Below are 18,662 nucleotides of genomic sequence, written 5' to 3' on the forward strand. Positions count from 1 at the left end.
GTCTGTTGTTCCATGTCCAGTTCTAACTGTTGCTTCCTGACCTGCATATAGATTTCTCAGGAGGCAGGTCAGGTGGTCTGGTATTCCCATCTCTTTAAGAATTTTTCACAGTTTATTGTGATCCACACAGTCAAAGGCTTTCCTTTGATCAGCTACAAAGAGACTTTGCTTTTAGCCATCTCCTGGCATCACTTCATTTTCTGAGACCAGGAGGGAGATAGGGAGGCTTATCTTACCTCTTCTAAAATGGACGACAGTTTTTGCTACTATTCTTTCCCCAACAGCCATTCCTGGGAGTAGGAGTTTCCCAGCCCTCCCTCAATGTCTCAAAGTTTTGCTTCATGTGAGAAAAAGATCTGGGAAATGGTGATGTTTCATGCCTCTCCATCACTAAGGGGCTTGCCTGGGTCTCCTACTCTGCCCCAGTCTGTCTCATGAGCTCCCACTGGAGGTCTGTTGAAAAGACCTGGTGAAAAAGAGTGGACTCCCTTTATGTTAAGGATCCTCGGGATTCTAAACTGTCAAGATAGCCCACATTCATCCTTTTAGAGTTTGTTAAAGGGACTTCCCTGGTGGTACAGTGGCTAAGACTCCATGCTGTCTATGCAGGGAGCCTGGCTTCAATCCCCGGTCAAAGAACTAGATCCCACATGACTTGACCTAGAGTTTGCATGCCACAACAAAGACCTTGTGCAGCCAAATTAAAAAAAAAAAAAAATTTAAGAGTTTGTTAAAATATCTGCTATTTTTATCTTATCCACTTTTATGGCAGCCACTGTTTCTCCCCTGCCACAGATTAAGCTCTTTATGAGTTCTATCTTTCCTCGGGGTGGATTTGTGGGGGGAGGGAGAGCTTGTCCCTCTTTGGCACCGTTTACTTTGTGACTGTGTCACTCTGACAAGCTCAAATAAAGTTAACATTTTGTAGATGATCTAGATTTTCCTTGTCAGAGTGAGAAAGACTTTTTGATGTGGCCTTCTATGTTCTAAGCAGAAGAGTATGTAAGATGATTTTTTTCAGTCAACTAGCTCAGTTTCTTTAAAAATGTATTTCTGAATTAGCATTATTGGATTGCTCTGCTAAGATAAAAAAAAAAACACTGTGAAAATAATTGCATTTTTGGATGGCTTTTCAATGATGGCATTCTAGTAAGTGAATTATAGGCTGTATGTATATCCTTTATATACAGACACTTATAAAACAATAAAAAAATTAGTGGCAACTTTGCTGAGTCACTGTGGCTCCCTTAACAAAAATTTGAATCAAATTAAGGAAATCATGCATAGAAAATTAATGTGAAATAATTGATGGTGATCTTAAATTACCATAAATAAATAATTGATACTACACAAATCTGGAAATTATGATTACAGAACTCAGTATTAATTTCCTTTATCTACTGACAATCAACCATGTGGAATGTGCCTACAGTCATATGTTTATAGCTGTGTATTCATAACGATTATTTCTAATATTTTGTATTTTTAAAGCTTTATTCTTTGTATTTATCTGAAACGTTAAGTTTTTTGTAAAGAATCTATAATTTTTTTTTTTAAATTGTCAGTTTAATTAAACAGGAAAATAAGTAACAGCTAGAAGGGAGTTTAAAAGAATCTTTAAGTGATTATAGACAGAGAAATTTTTCTTTGTAATTTTATGCATTGTATTGACTTCTAATAATTTTAATTATAATCCAGATTTTTAATTATATACTGTCATGCATTTAAGGATGTTGAACAAACTTTTTTAGAAAATTCAAGTGTTATATTTGTGATCAAGTAGACTCTGGAGAAGAGTACATACAATAACTGCCGAATGTTGTTAAGAAACTCCAGAAATATGTTCAATAAAATGTAGAATTTTAAAGCAAAAGAAAAATGTATTTTAATTTTTGGTGATTATAAAATAAAACTACATTTGTACTGTGGATCATCAATTCTCTGTTGTCTTTGATTAGAGAGTAAAAGAAAAACCTATGACATATATAGGGCTTCCCTGGTGGCTCAGACAGTTAGGAATCTGCCTCCAATACAGGAGACCTGGGTTCAATCCCCAGATGGGGAAGATCCCCTGGAGAAGGGACTGGCAACCCATTCCAGTATTCTTGCCTGGAGGATTCCATAGAAAGAGAAGCCTGGTGGGCTATAGTTCATGGGGTCACAAGAGTTAGACATTACTGAGCCACTAACACTAACATAACATACATATGTTAAACACACTTGCCACAAATATTAAAATAGTATACATTTAAATATTTAATTTACAATATACACATTTAATGTATGGTTAAATACACACCATTCTAACTTAAATAGAAAATAGTACAAGAGAGGGGAACTAATCCCTTTTAAAATGGTGGTTAGTACTGATGATAAGTGGAAATTATAATGGAGTAATCACAGTTCAGGCATAAAAAATAGACTCAGCAACCATTGACGATCTGGTTTCAGACATGACTCTGCACTTCTGAGAACTTGTATTTTCTCCAAGCTGAATCAAACCCAAGGCCACTATCAGGCATATTTAGAACAACATCCACCAGCTGCAACATTAAGGTCTCAAGGTCCCCCCTGGTAACTATGCCACCATTTCAGGCCTCAACCATTCCTTGCTTAACAAGCACCCTTACTCCTTGCCAACTCCAATTATAATTCTTGACAAACAGCTTATGTAACTAACTGTGGCCTTGGAGTTTTGCGTTTATAGGCTTCCTGCATTTGGTAGTCCATCAGAACACGATTCAAGTACCTCTTGAATCTGTGTCTCCCAGACTGCAGTTCTAACAGACCCCAAATAAAAGCCTCTTTTATTTCAATCAGGTCTCCATTTCTAAAATGTTGGTGAACAGTGTTAATTAAAGGCACACAGAACTCAATAAATGTCTATTGCATAAAAAAAGAATATATGAACTAATTAATATATATATGAGGGAACTTATAAATATAGAAACAGAGTTATAGGGCTATTACTTGGGTTGTTTTCTAGTCCTCCAAGTTTTCCCTCCCTTTCACTCACCCTGAGAAGCACTCTTTCTTGCTCAGCCTGGGACAAAGCTGACACTACTTTGCAAAATCCCCTAGGAGGCTGAAGTGGAGGTACTTGTTGAGCTTGGTATTTTCCTCTAAGAACTGTGGAAGGAAAAAGCAGAAAAGCAGAGCACAAAATGAAATGGGAATGGAACTAATAAGAGATCCTTTCAACATAATGGAACAGAAAGTAAGAAATGACCCAATTGTCCGAGATCATGCATTTCCTACCACCTATCTAATTTCTTTGGGCAACTTACAGTTCTGAACACTTTTAAGCTCTCCTCAAGAGAAGGTGGGAAACTTGGATACCTTGTGTGGGGTTGGAATCACAAAGGGATAATTCTGACACCTGACCAAGATGGAAGTGAACTGAATTTCTTGTTTACAAGTTCCCTGGTGGCTCAGACAGTAAAGAATCTGCCTGCTAATGCAGAAAATCTGGATTCAATCCCTGGGTTGGGAAGATCCCCTAGAGAAGAGAATGGCTACCCACTCCAATATTCTTGTCTGGAGAATTCCATGAACAAAGGAGCCTGGCCAGCTGCAGTCTATGGGTCGCAAAGAGTCAGACAGAACTGAGCAACTAACAATAGTTTTAACAATAATTTCCATGTGAACAAGAGAAGAAGGAAAATTCTACTACAGAATAAAAGAATGAACTTTAATAAGAGAAAAGATTTGGAAACTTTCATTCTGAGAGCAGACTGTATCAGGGAAATAACAATCAGGAAACATAACTTTGAAATGGAAATGCTAGTTGGAACCTTGTCTGAAGAAATATACAGCAATTTCTCTTTTCAAAGAATGCAATTCCAAGAAAGGAATTCTCAGACTGATGCACTCAGAGGGCATTGGTTAATGTAATTAATGGGTTGCAAATGAGTAGCACAGGATTTAGCAACTACGCAACAACAAAATCATAATTAATACTTACACTGTGAAATAATTAAACATAAACAAGAGCAGAGGTCCTTTAGCATGGTCCCTGGGACCAGAAGCATTGTATCACCTGAGAACTGTTAAAAATGCAAATTCCATGGCCACACCCCAGAATCACTGAATCATAAACTCTTGAGATGGAGCTCAACATTCTGTATTTTCACAAATTCTCCAGATGGTTCTGATGCAAGCTAAAGTTTGAAATCCACTGATACTAACATTGGAAGCAAATGAGTCACAGCTATTAGCAGTCCCTCCCTTTAAGCCCATGTGTAGGAGAAACAAAAAAATGAGAAGCCAAAAGGCTGAATAACTCAGAAGTTAATCATAGTTCAGAAGTTAGGATGTACCTAAAGATAAAAGTCTTTCTTAACCTAGATACAAAATGGGAGCGAATATGTTGAATCATTTATGCCACTTCCCATTATGTTTTTAAAGAATAACAACCAGGCTGAATTGCAACTCTATGTTTTTGCCTTCATCTCAAGTTTTGATACCTGAAAAAGGTAAACTCCAGGTCCAGACTAATAAAGCATTACTCCTCACTTGATAGCAATGCACCAAGATCAAGCATGATGCTAGAGAGATTCAATTCAGCCTAAGTAGAGATGAAGCCCTGAACTCACTGTTCAGTCATACATCCTAGTGACTTCTCCTCTTAGTGAATTTACATTTGCAATTTTTCATGCTCACCTAGTTTCCTACCAGCACCTCACCCTTCTTAGCCCACTTTCTCTGGTTATGAATTAGTTAAAGTTCAGGGAATGTCATTGTTGGACATTACTTTATCAAAGTGTATTTGAACCAATAGTAAAATTCAAATGATAATTAAATAACACATAAGTGAGTTTTAGATCACCTGTTGTTTGTCTCTATCTGACCCTCCACCATCACAAGGACAATTAAAAGTACATTCTAAAAGACATAGCAAAATGCTCTATGAAAATGAAACATAAAAATAGACCCAGAGACTTCCTGAGAGGTTGTCAACATATCTAGCTCAGCAGAGGAAGAAAAGTAGCTGGAGGTACCTCACTATCTGAGCTAAAACCACACAGGAAATCTCAAACTCAAGGAGCTCACGGTACTGCAAGGCTCAGGGTGATGTACATTTCACTGTGCAAGGCAGGGTGACCCTGACAAGTACTTCCTCTCTTTCCTCACTTTCATGCAAGGTCTAGAAACAATGAAACAAAAGGTAAAACTTTTAAATATTACTGATTTGAGATCTACCTTTAAATCCCTGGCTCACTTTAAATTTGGCATCTCGAGAATGGATTCCAGTACAGTTAACAGTAAGAAACATACACATGAGAATCTGATATTATATTAAAGCGTCTGATGATTGCAAATGGAGTGTTTGATCCAGAAGTTGTTGTTTTGTGTGTACGTGCTCAGTCCTGTCTGACTCTTTGTGACCCTATGGACTGTAGCCCACCAGGCTCCTCTCTCCATGGGATTCTCCAGGCAAGAATACTGCAGTGGGTTGCCATTTCCTACTCCAGGGGATCTTCCCAACCCGGGGATCCAACCTGTGCCTCCTGCATCTCCTGCATTGGCAGGTGAATTCTTTAACACTGAGCCACCTGGGAAGCCCCTATTGTGTTTTTAGAGTAGTTTTTTCCTTTGTTCAGAGATGAGTAAGTATGGGCCAATTCTTTTTGTTGTCATCTATCGTCTATTGTTTACTAAGTGAAGCAAACTAGCATTTAGAAAATCCATGTGTTATATATGGAATTTAGAAAGATGGTAATGATAACCCTATATGCAAAACAGAAAAAGAGATACAGATGTACAGAAGAGACTTTTGGACTCTGTGGGAGAAGGCGAGGGTGGGATGTTTCGAGAGAACAGCATGTATATTATCCATAGTGAAACAGATCACCAGCCCAGGTGGGATGCATGAGACAAGTGCTCGGGCCTGGTGCACTGGGAAGACTCAGAGGAATCGGGTGGAGAGGGAGGTGGGAGGGGGGATCGGGATGGGGAATACGTGTAAATCTATGGCTGATTCATATCAATGTATGATAAAACCCACTGCAATGTTGTGAAGTAATTAGCCTCCAACTAATGGAAAATAAAGAAAAATAAAATAAAATGGTTAAAATGACAAAAAAAAAAAAAGAAAATCCATGTGTCAAGCATAGTTTGGGGGGTTGGGGGTATTTTTGTTATTGTTGCTGTTCCACTTAAACCACTTCATCTATTCCTCAACAAACTGGATAATAGACTGTTTTCTTCATTTTACTGATGAAGAAACTCAGATGTAGGAGCATTAAGTGACTCACAAAAGGGCACACAGATGCATATCTGTGACTTTATGTAGAATATTTATATTTACTTTTAAAGAGCTCCCTTGTGGCTCAGATGGTAAAAGACTCTGCCTGCAATGCAAGGGACCCAGGTTCCATCCCTGAGTTGGGAAGATCCCCTAGAGAAGGAAATGGCAACCCACTCCAGTATTCCTGTCTGAGAAATCCCATGGACAGAGGAGCCTGGTGGGCTACAGTCCATGGGGTCACAAAGAGTCGGTCATGACTAAGTGACCTACACTTTCACTTCACTTTTGCTTTTACAGATAAAGAATAATGTGTACATTAAGGTAATGAGAATTATGTGCACATTCTCATGCCTCTTTTCTGTTAATAACAGAAAATGTTTCGTGAAATTCCAAAAACCAAATCAAAAATACTGGACTTTCCACAGAATCATTTTGCTTTTTACATTCAAAAGCTATCATGCACAAAATTTAATTATGAGAGACAGGAACAAACTGGGCAGACTAGATTTTTGCCTCCAGATGACCAATATGAGCTCACAATGATATCGGGAAATGAATGAAGAGAGGAAGTGGCTAGTTTAGGGGTCTAAAAGTAGGCAGGCGGGGAGTTTCTAGAGAACAATGTGGGGTGAGGAGAGAACCACCAAGCTCCGGCACGGTTTGCAGCCTAAATTAGTGCCGGCTAAAAACTGTCGTTCACCATCTGGTTCTGACAAGGATGAAGTCACTGGCCCCTGCGGTCCTGACCCTGAACAGACTCTGAAAGGGGTCCAAGGTGGAGATCAGGAGTGAGCCCTCTGTGCTCTGAGAAAAATTGGCAGAATAGGTCTTCACATAGTTAGATATTTTTAGAAGAGTTTATGAGCCCAATTTTTTGCATCTTCTGATATCTAGAAGAGCACTAAAATCATTAAAGGAGATATTGCTCCTCATGAATAGCAGAGACCTTCTTGTGACTAGTAGCAAACCTCTGCCAAAACATGTGCTTAACTACACAAATCCCCCCTTCACTAATATATATATACATAGATAGATAGATAGCTATGTATATATACCGATCTTACTCCCCACTTCTTTGGAGCATTTTCTCAGAACTATCTGCCATGCTGTCTCTTGGGCTGTAGTGCTCATTTGGCCCAAATAAAACTCAACTCACAACACTCATGTTGTGCATTTTTTTTTTCACTGAACATAAGGAAAGCTATGCTTTGTTGAGAGCATTTGCATTCACTATTCTTCCTTCAAAACAATTGTCCAATATCTCCCTCATCAGTTACGGCATCTTAAATGTTTAGCAAGCGAAAGGCCATGGATCAGACCTGTTATTCATAGGGAGAAAGATCCACCCCCCTCCACCCTCACCCCCACCCCCTCCCACCTCACCCCGCAATCTCCCTAACACACTCTCAGGCCCACAGTCCAGCAATACTTTAGTGGCCTGTGGGGCTCAGAACTTCACACCCCAGTGCTACTCCATACTCACATCCCTCTAGAGAGAAGAAAAGCAACCCAAAATTCAGGGTTTTTGTTAAAGGGTAATGCCTCTCCAAAAAGAGCTGCCCACGTGTTTTCCTTCTTCACACATACACTCTGTTGTGTTAAACCAGAGAAGAGGGAAAAGCTTTTGAAAATCTGTTACTAAAACTCATCTCAGCCTCACAATCGAAATGCTAGTAACCTCAGACAAGCAAGTTTTTCATAGCAGTTGTTCTGTATCATCCTCCACCTTAATCACAGCAGCAACAATCCATTTCTCACAGGTAGATAATATCTTTGCCAACAGAATGGTACTCATAACCATTGGATAGATAATGTAAATATTATTTACTTGTGTTTCATGGCTGTTCTTGGAAATTCTTAGTGAAAAATATGTGTAAAGTTCAGTAAATCACAGTCACAAATCAAATATTGGAGACCAAAATGGAGAACTGAGGGAATTCCCTGGTCCAGGGTTTAGGACTCTGCAGTTTCACTGAGAGGGTCTGGGTTCAATACATCTCTGGACTGGAAACTAGGATCCTGCAAGTCCCGGGTGATGCGGGGAAAAAAAAAAAAAAAACCTGGGAGAATTGAGTCTAACGAATGAGAGAAAGAAAACGTATCAGACCATTAATAGTCTTATTCATTGCACCTGTCATATTATTTTATATAGTATCTGTTTATATGTCTCTCTCTCTCCAAGTTGACTGTATGTTCAGTAAAGACAAAAATTGTGTCTTATTTTCTTTTGTATAACCATCACCCAGTGTGATGTCTGACATATAAAAAACACTAATCATTAGATAAAAGAATATTTTTATGGTTTAACATAGTAGAGGACAGAATTTTTCATTATGATTAGCACAAAAATTTTTTATCCCCTTCTTTGTTCTCACACTTGATTTCTGCTTATTAAAAAATACGATGCTATTTCCGGCTACTCATTACTGAAAATTGGAACAAGGAAAATATGAAGAAAAAAACCTTAAAATCTCCTTATAAAATTATGCCAATATTTACATATTTTCTGTGTATATTTTGTGCATAGGAGGAGTTACACGTTATTTTCTGATTTTTCAACTAACATTATATCAGGAGCATTTCTTACATTATTGAATACTTCATAAAAATAATTTTTAAATTTTGTATTTTTCAATTGTAGGGTAATATCATATTTATTTAACCTTCCTCTTATTGTTGGATACAAGATTTTCCTAGTATTTGGCAAGTCAAATAATACTGAGATTAAAAAAAAATCTAATTGTATAGCATCTTGTTCACATGTATTATTTTTTGAAGACAGATCTGTAAAGTGGAATCATTAATTCAAAAGTGATAGCATTTTTAAATATATTTATATTTTATAAATTTATATATATATTTATATTTATAAAATATATATATTTTAAATATATCTGTAGTATTACAGATATATTTTGCCAAATCTATTTGCAATACTAGTCTACTAACATTCCGAGTAGCAGCTTATGAGAATGTATTTTATTTCTTTATTCTTATGAGCAAGACATTTTCAAATTGAACAGCTTAATTTCAGAACCTGATTTGTACGACGATGCCATCTGGTGGCCATAGTACAAAATTACAAAAGCAGAAGAGGAAGCGCCCCTTTGGAAACGGCAAAATCATGGTGACAGCTATTATCGGTTTACAGGTTTTCAAAAAGTGCTCTTGCTATTTGAATTTCTAATTATCCTCAGCAACCATATAAAATAAAGCTTATAATCTGTTTCAAATGATACTTATTAGTTCATCTTGTTCGACCTGAATTTCTGGAGCACTTCACAGTCTATCGCCTGCTGAAGACAGATATGAGTCACAAGGCATGACCTCAAGGTCATAGTTTAACAGTGATACACAAAAGCAAACTGATCACTGCAAACGTGACCAAAGGCTTTTGCAAATGGAAAATAAAATTTACTAAGATTTGTGATTTGAATCATCCCTATTTTATAAAATGCATAAATGTATATCTCATAGTACAGGCAACTTCTACAGTGACCCCCAATCACAATTCCCCACCCCTTAGTATCCATACCATTTTGGAATCCTCTTCCCAAGAGAGCGAATGCATTTCCATCTCTCTCTCTTTCTTTCTCCAGTCTCTACCCCACCCCCATAGGAAGCAAACTGCTGTGATGTGAATGGCGGTGGTGATTTAGTTGATCAGTCGTGTCTGACTCTTGCAATCCCATGGACTGTAACCTGCCAGGATCCTCTGTCCATGGAATTCTCCAGGCAAGAATGGAGTGGGTTGCCATTTCCTTCTCCAAGGGATCTTTCCAAACCAAGAATCAAACCCGGGTCTCCTGCATTTAGACTCTTTACCAGCTGAGCTATGAGGGAAGCCCCTATGATCTGAACAGCCCTATGAAAAGACCCACATGACTAAGAATTTGGGTCTCCAGTCAATAGTCAATGATGACCTGAGACCAGCCAACACCCACGTGAGTGAGGAGTGAGCTTGGAGGTGAGAGCTCCCTAGTCAAGCCTCGGCCTGAGGCCCCACCCCTGACCCGCACTTTGAAGGCAGCTTCCTAAGAAACTGAGTCAGTCACCCAGCTTATCCGTGACTCACTGTTTGTTCACTAATAAAGGCAATTTGAAACCTACTGAAACATTTCAACATTAATCTCTACTTAAGTACTCAAGTCCTATAAAATTTTAAATTTCAATTAAAGTATCTAACTCTTTTGAACACCTCAAGAAGCAAATACAAGTAAAATTATTATAAAACCTATTGCTATTGTTGTACTTAAATCTATTTTAAAATAAAGCAGTAGTTTTTAAACTTCATTTCGTGTGTTATTCCTATAATTTTTATACTTCTCTAAGGTTATAATTGTACTTTCCAATAGTTGCATTATTAGGTCCTTGGATACTTTTCTAGTTTGCAGTAATGCCCATGGACCAAAAAGCAAAATACTTCAGGAAATAGTTTGCCAAACAACTGATTTTTAGATTGAGTTTCTTTGCTTTTCGCACCATCTTCACCTATAGCTGAACTCAAGCTGCAGGCCACTAAGTTGGCTCTTGTTTTAAACTTCATTTATTACAAAAATATAACATTTGGAATTCTCACCTTCCATATAGGTTTTGTATTTCTTAACCTAATATCTCCATTACAAATGATACATGTTTTAAGTCTTAGTTTAGCTAACATTTAATTATGCATTATGCTATCCTTTTATTATATTGCTGTTATCTGTTAGCACTATTAAAATTGTGTATCCATTCTTGTAGCATTTAAATTTTAGGGCCCTTTAGAAAGTCTAAGCCCTAGGAAAAGAGGAATCAAACTCTTGAAGTTAGTCCCTTTTTAAAACATGTGGTTAAATCATCATTGTAAAGCACGAAATTGAACTCTCTTTTCCTCTTTCTACTTTCTTATTGTGTATGATCATCCTCCTTTGGATTCTGCTTTTTCTGGGCTCACATAATTTCCAATATTTTCCCATCTTTACTTACACAGTTAAAACAAATACTTCTCTATACTTCATAAACATATATTATATAAGCATATACAAAATCATTTAGCTATATTAACATATTTAATGAAATTATTAACTTGTTGAAATACATTTCTGAAATATAATCTGTTAGAGTTCTCATTTCAGATTACAACTCTCTATGCTGACAAACTTTTCTTTTGATTATCATTTTGAACACATGACCTTGTAAAACAATTTTATTAATTTATATATTTGTCTATTATAATATTACTATCATTAATGCTCAAAGTGTCACCAACTGTCCCCAAATAGTTCCTTCAAGTTGACCTCTATGTACATTATCTTTAAAAGGATTTTTTAAAGACTTTATTCTTTTAGACTTTTTGGATCACAGCAATCTTCTTTTATTCTGAAACTTTTTTTAAAACTTAAAATTTATTTTTAATTGGAAGATAATTGCTTTACAATGTTGCAATCGTTTCTGCTATACAGTGTGAATCAGCCATAAGTATACATATATCCCCTCCCTCTTAATCCTCCCTCTTGCTCGCCCCCACCTCTAGGTCATCACAGCACCAAGCTGAGCTCCCTGTTTTATGCAGCAGGTTCCCACTAGTCATCTATTTTACATATGATGGTGTAGGTATGCCAGTCCTACTCTCTCAGTTCATCCCACCTTCTTGTTGCCTGGCTGTGGATCACAGCAATCTTGAGGGAGGAGTTACAGAGATTTCTCAAGGAATCCCTACCCTGACACATGCATAGATAGCCTCCCCTATTATCAGCATCTCCTACCAGAGTTGTACACTTGCTATGTTACACTTGTTATATGTGTTACACTATGTAAACTTGTTATAATCAATTAATCTGCATTGACTCAGTCCATAGTTTACCTAAGAGTTCACTTTTGGTGTTATATTAATACATTCTATGGGTTTGGACAAATGTAAAATAACATATATCCATCATAATATCATAAAGCATGTTTTCAGTGCCCTAAAAATCTTGTGTGTTCTGTCTATTCATCTCTCCACTCCACATCCCTGATCTTTTTACCGTCATCATACTTTTGTCTTTTCCAGAATATTGATGAACTTTGTCTTAAATGCTTCCTTATTCACAGATAACAATTAGATATCCCTTCTCCAAACTTAATTTTTCCTTCTTCAAGCCATGAAATCAGCTAAATCCCAAAGAGCCCGGGTTCTTTCTCTTCTCCATTAAAAGCTTCTAATACTTCCTTTTGAACTTAGGATGCACATTCAAACTTACCTCATTATCTGATCACTTCTTCATTTTCATTTTCTGTCATTTTCCCCACTACTTGTAGTCTCCTTCCACACTGACCTCCTCTGAGGTTTCAAATGCTCTGCAATAGGTATTTGATCGTAATTTCCATTCCTGAGGATTTATTTTAGTCTAGAGGGAGAAGGCTTTGTGATAAACAGCAACAAAAACCCAGTATCTCCTTGGTATCGCTGACATACAGCACAGCACCCAGAATGTGGCCGACCTGCAGTCAGCAGCTGTGATTAAATGAAAGGAAGAGGGAATTGGAACGATAAGCCTGATGAAAGCAATTAACGTATAAGTTAAAGGTGTTATTGCAACAGTGTTCAAACAAAACTAATATTATGTATCTAGGTCAAAGCAAGATTACAGAAGCATAAAATTATTGGAGAAAACTTCAGCATAATGGGGCATGCTGCCCAATAAAGACGTTAAAAAAAAGATAAATTTAAGAAAATCTTCCCAGATGGGACTGTTCTGGCAGTCCAGTGGTTGGGACTCTGGGCTTCCACTCCAGAGGGCACAGGTTCAGTCCTAGGTTGGGGAACTAAGATTCCACACTCTGCAATGCTGCCAATAAATAAATAAATATCCATTCTTTAAAAAAGGAAAAGAAAAAACCTTCATGGAAGCCTACCATGCATGTGCTTCTGTCTCTGCCTCAAGTTGCTTAACGGGCATGTCTGCCCTTAATTTTTTTTTAATTGGGTAACTGATCTTCTTAAAGTGTAAGAGTTCATTATTTATTATGAATCCACATCACTTCAGATATATGACTTGCAAACATTTTCTCCCATTCTATAGGTTGTCTTTTCACTTTTTCAAAAGAAAATTTTTTGGCCATGTGGGATCTTAGTTCCCCAAGCAGGGATCAAACTTCTGTCCCCTATATTGGCAGTGCACAGTCTTAACCACTGGACTTCCAGGGAAAGCTCTCTTAATTTTTATATATGCAAATATATGTCAAAAAATAATGACTTCCTACAACATCTATGAATAAATGGCTAAAGTGTAGAAATTTAACACTTAATAAAGCATTACAGTAGAATGATAGAATTCACATTTGTCCTAAGTCCTAAGCCCCCTTTCCTAATGTTACTCACAACAAATTAAAGCATATGTTTTTCTCTTTTTATATATATTTTTGCAACTGTGATAACTACAAGAGCAAAATAACTTAAAATTACGGATTTTTAAATAAGGAGTTTGATGAAGCTATTTGAAGCCATAAGGACCAAGACATTTTCTTTCAGTTCTTCCACTGGTATGGCCACCTGTGGAAAACAGCCCAGCACAGAGTAGTCACTTGGATTATTGAGAAGGACAGTCAGAAGAGAACCATTAAAAAAATGATGATAAGGAGACTTCCCTGGCGGTCCAGAATCCGCCTACCAGTGCAGTGGACATTCCTGGTCCAGGAACTAAGATCCCACATGCCATGGGGCAGCTAAGCCCATGGAGAGCCACAGCTGCTGAATGAAGTCTGTGCGGCAGCAAATGAAGCCTGCAAGCCTAGAGCCCTGCTCTGCAACAAGAGAAGCCACCACAATGAGAAGTCCTTAAAGGCAACTAGCGAGTAGCCCCACTTTCTGCAACTAGAGAAAGCCTTTGTGCAGCAATAAAGACCCAGTGCAGCCAAAAATTAGTTAGTTAATTTTTTAAAAATAAAATTAAAAAATGGTGATAAAGACCCAATCATTACAGTATAATGCCTATACACAATTCCCTAGCAATAGCATTTATCATCTTTAAAAACAAAAACCTCTTAAACAGCAAATATACCTTGACTCTACATCTATCACTAATAAAACAAGATGATCCTGCCATGCTTTCTGCACTGTAATTAATTCATGGACCCACAGGAAGAAATAAAACCCTGTTGCATTGAAATCCTGGACTCAACATAAGAAGTCATCAAGCTTTTATGATAATCACTTCTCCATGAAAAGGCTTCTAAGTAGTGTTTGTGCGTTCCAGACTCAAGAAGAAATATTCTGATTCAGAGTAAAGCAAAAATATTCTAGGAGCAGTTACAATTTGTGAATTGACTACTACCCTGGGGGGGAAAAATGAGTTTCATTTCCAAGTAAGTGTTCAAACACAGTTTAAGCACTTGGCAGGTAAGTTATAGAGATACATTTACAAATTTAGTGGATTTTTTAATGTATAAGATCATGTTCAAACCTGTGATGTATGATTCTGTAAATATAGATGCTTACCACCCTCATTTTTCCTGTCAGCAGTTCTGGATTGTATTTTCTTCATTTGGCCAAAAGATTTCACATCAGTATAAACATACTTCTCCGTCATGTCTGAAGGGTAGAGAAACATGGAGATGAGATGTGGTTGAAAGAGAACTTTCTCATACATTCAAGGAAAAAATTATAGCAATTCACACTTCTCATACAGCATATAAGAAATCATTCTTTATAAAAATTATATTTGAGGGGACCTTCCTCCTCTTTTATGAGAACTCCTTTGAATGCCTAAAAAAGTAAAGTGTGTGCTGGAATTTCACACCATTGGTGGTCTTTTGTAGGCTTGAGGGTGGCTGATGTGCCCATGATGAACAGAGAATTGGGGTGGGGGGACAAATGTATAAGGTGTTCAGACCGAAGTATGTATAGACATCATCTTGAAGAGACTTTCCTACTGTGTTCAGAAACAGATTAAAGCAATAGGTCATAATACATAAAAGCAGAGCTGCCAGAAGAAAGGCTGAGAAGTTGCAGCTTTGGCTGCCTGAGATCCTTTTATTTTTAAACCACAAATCACAAGGGTTTCCTGTTTTGTTTTGTCTTGGTTTGTTTTCATCTTAAGCTATCTTATTCTGTAGCACAGCACATCTTCTGTATACTGTAATGCTAGATTTTAAGAACACATTTTATAGATATAGTGATAATAAATCCAGAACTATTCTGATTTCCCCATCTGGTTTTTCCTAAGTCCATCCTCACTTGTCAAACAACCTACTTATATTTTTAATTCAGTGTGAGTTCCTTCTTCTGTGTAATGAGGAACCCATTGAAACTGCCAACAACCACGAGTAGGTGGCTCTTAGACATGTGTCTGGACATATACAATAAAATATCCAGAAATCAAGACAGGTCTACAACATCATCAATGCCACTGGCTCTCTAAAGCTTTTGAAGCTGTTCTTGGGCGTGTTGACAACCTCATGGCTACAATAGAGTTGTCACAGCTCTAGGTAACTTATTCAGAATTACTTATTCAGTAACTTATTCAGGTAAATTATTCAGACAAAAAAGAGTAGAGGTAATGCAGCTATTCCAGAAAGCTAGACAACTTTGCCTTAAGTTTTAGTAGCCAAAGGTGGGCTACGTAGCCATTCTAGCAACAACGGAAGCTGGGAAAGTAACTTGTGTGAAGAAAAAGAGAAAAGGTGATTCAGAAGGGCTCATGGACTGATCAACAGTCTTTGGCCCTCTAGGCTAGGACTAACACAAGATTTAACGGACATCAACACATTTTTGAGGTCTAACTATTTATACCCTCAAATTAATGTAAAGGTAATATCCAGGTGGTTCAGTGGTAAAGAATCCACCTGCATACAAGAGTCACAAGTTCGATCACTGGGTCAAGAAGATTCCTGGAGAAGGAAATGGTAAACCACTCCAGTGTTCTTGCCTGGGAAATCCCATGGACAGAGGAGCCTGGCGGACAACAGTCCATGGGGTTGCAAACGAGTCAAACATGACTTAGTGTCTACACAACAACAACAATGAATCCAAAAAGGCATTTTAATTTTCAGAAAAAGAGCTAAGAGCTATACATATCACAGTATAGAATGAATTTAGAAGACCTTTTACTACATTACTTGTCTCTGCTAGTTTACCTACTGCAATTATCAGTATAAAAAATCAACTTAAGGGACTTCCCTGGAAACCCAGTGGTTAAGATTTTACCTTCCAAAGCAGAGGGTGCAAGTTTGACCCCTGGTCAGGAAGCTAGGATCCCATGTGCCTTTCAGCCAGAAAACCAAAACAAAAAACAGAAACAATATTGTAACAAATTCAATTAAAAAGCCTTTTTTAAAATATAAACTTAAAAGCAGAAAACTCTGGATAATTTTTGCCTTTAGGAAAAACAAAAGTTTGAATTAGAGAGATTTCACCTGAAGGATATGTCTGGATTAATGATACTAAGGGATTCCATAGATTGTAACAACTCTATATTGAAAAGAAAAGAAGGGTGAGTCCTAGAAGGGACTGGTAATGAAAAAAAGAAGAGAAAAACAGTTTGGGACTGAACAGAAATCTTAGGGTATTTTTTGATCTCTGTATAATATTCATTCTCTTATTGATTCTTTAAAAACTGCTCTTAGGGACTTCCCTGGTGGTCTAGTGGTTACAAATTTGCCTGCCAATGCAGGGGACACAGGTTCAATCCCTGTTCCGGGAAGATTACATGTGCTGTGGGACAGCTAAGCCCTGAGCCTCAGCTATGAAGCCCATGTGCTACAGAGCCTGTGCTCTGCAACGAGAAGCCATGGTACTGAGAAGCCTGTGCATGGCAGCTAGAGAAATGCCCGCTGACAGCAGGGAAGACCCAGCACAGTTAAAAAAATAAAAGACAGACTGCTCTTCGTTTGCCAGCTCTGGCTAAATCTGATGCTGATAGCCCCTATTCACAGCTTCTCCAGCAATGCCCAGAATCCTATCTTCCAGCAGCATGAGGAGTCTGTGGAAATAATGTATCTGGGCTATAATCACTTTGTTATGCTCCTTCTCCTCCAACTGGCAAAATACAGTCTTCCTCCAAACTTGACTGAATGCCTTTCTTTGAAAAGTCTTCCCTGTGCCTGAGCAGAGTTAACTCCATCCTTCCTGTGAGTTCTCAGATATCCTTAATTATGATCCAAGTACTTCTGTTTTCACATTGCATTTTAATTATTTATAGCTATTTCTGTCCCCTGAAGTTTGAGTTTCAAGGCGAAGGGTCTGTGACTTAAATACCTTTAAATTTTCAGCATCAAGTATCATGTGTGCCTTGCACACAGTAAGTGTCAAGTAAGCATTGGTGAACAGATGGATAAAGGAACAAATGAATACTCTAAGGCAGGAGGCAATTATAAACTAGGAAAACTGTAAAGAAAGAGCAATTAATTCTTTGTAAAGTTGTTTATGACACAATAATTTGATCTCCTGGAATGACTTTGTTTCTAAACTTAAATACAAAGTGTTTATCTTCAGAAAATTTTCAACTTATAAAGAAAAAAGATTTCACATAATCATTTATTTGTATACTACCAGAAAACAAAATATTTCCTATCTAGATTATTATAGTTTATAACTAAGAGTAAAAGCTAACTAAAATGGTGATACAAAACGTTCACAAAAAATGATTCTTAAAAAAAATGAAAGGTAAACATACCTTTTCTAAACCTTTTCTTAGTCTTTACAATTCACTTTATTTAGTTTCTTAACAAAGAAATTTGGAGGGTTCAGCATTATTTCATTACCAGAATAAAAATTCTTTCATTCAATGACCTCCTTTTAATTCAATATAGTTCTACTTGAAAATGCTATATTCAGGAGGTTCGCTCTCCTTTCCTAAAGTCTCATTACTCTGAGTTTGCTCTGTGAAAGTTGCTCAGTCATATTCAACTCTGCAAACCATGGAGGGTTGCCCTCCAGGCTCCTCTGTCTATTGAATTCTTCAGGCCAGAATACTGGAGTAGATAGCCGTTCCCTTCTCCAGGGGATCTTCCTGACCCAGGGATCAAACCCATGTCTCCTGCATTGCAGACGGATTCTTTACCATCTCAGACTTTCACATATCAAGCCCCATCAGATAGGATTATGGATGCTAAAAAACTCTCCAGAAACAGTAGCTGATGACACACATTAGCTTTGATCTTACCTGTAAGTTCCCCAGTTTGTTCAGAAATAGAGTTGGGAGGGGTTCACTGTCCCTTCTAAAGGCTGAACGGGAGGAAAAGATCTGATGTCCAGAACAACTGAAAATATTCTCAGCAGTAGAATAGGAAATCTTGACATTTGAGACATTCTGAAAGTTTCTGTTCTTGTCAGAATTCTTACACATGTCCACATATTTTAAAGGACCCTTACCTTTCCACCTAGAGCTAGACATTCTGGAATGTGTCAAGTGGGCCTTGGGAAGCATCATTATGAACAAAACTAGTGGAAGTG

General features: G+C 37.5%; 1 protein-coding gene across 3 annotated transcripts in view; it reads right to left on the reverse strand.

Moving 5' to 3' along the window:
• LOC122423573 (C-type lectin domain family 7 member A-like) overlaps positions 1–18,456 on the reverse strand; it is an 81,876-nt gene extending 63,420 nt beyond the window's left edge. For all 3 annotated transcript variants that reach the window (XM_043440750.1, XM_043440751.1, XM_043440749.1), the window contains exons 1-2: positions 18,373–18,456; positions 14,709–14,801 (exon numbers count right to left, since the gene is read on the reverse strand). In XM_043440750.1, the coding sequence (XP_043296685.1) occupies positions 14,709–14,799 (91 nt within the window). In that variant the 5' untranslated portion in view covers positions 14,800–14,801; positions 18,373–18,456. The remainder of the gene's footprint in view (positions 1–14,708; positions 14,802–18,372) is intronic.
• Between the last annotated feature and the right edge of the window lie 206 nt (positions 18,457–18,662).

This window comes from Cervus canadensis, chromosome 21, assembly GCF_019320065.1.
Source record: "Cervus canadensis isolate Bull #8, Minnesota chromosome 21, ASM1932006v1, whole genome shotgun sequence".
NCBI classification, from domain to species: domain Eukaryota; kingdom Metazoa; phylum Chordata; class Mammalia; order Artiodactyla; family Cervidae; genus Cervus; species Cervus canadensis.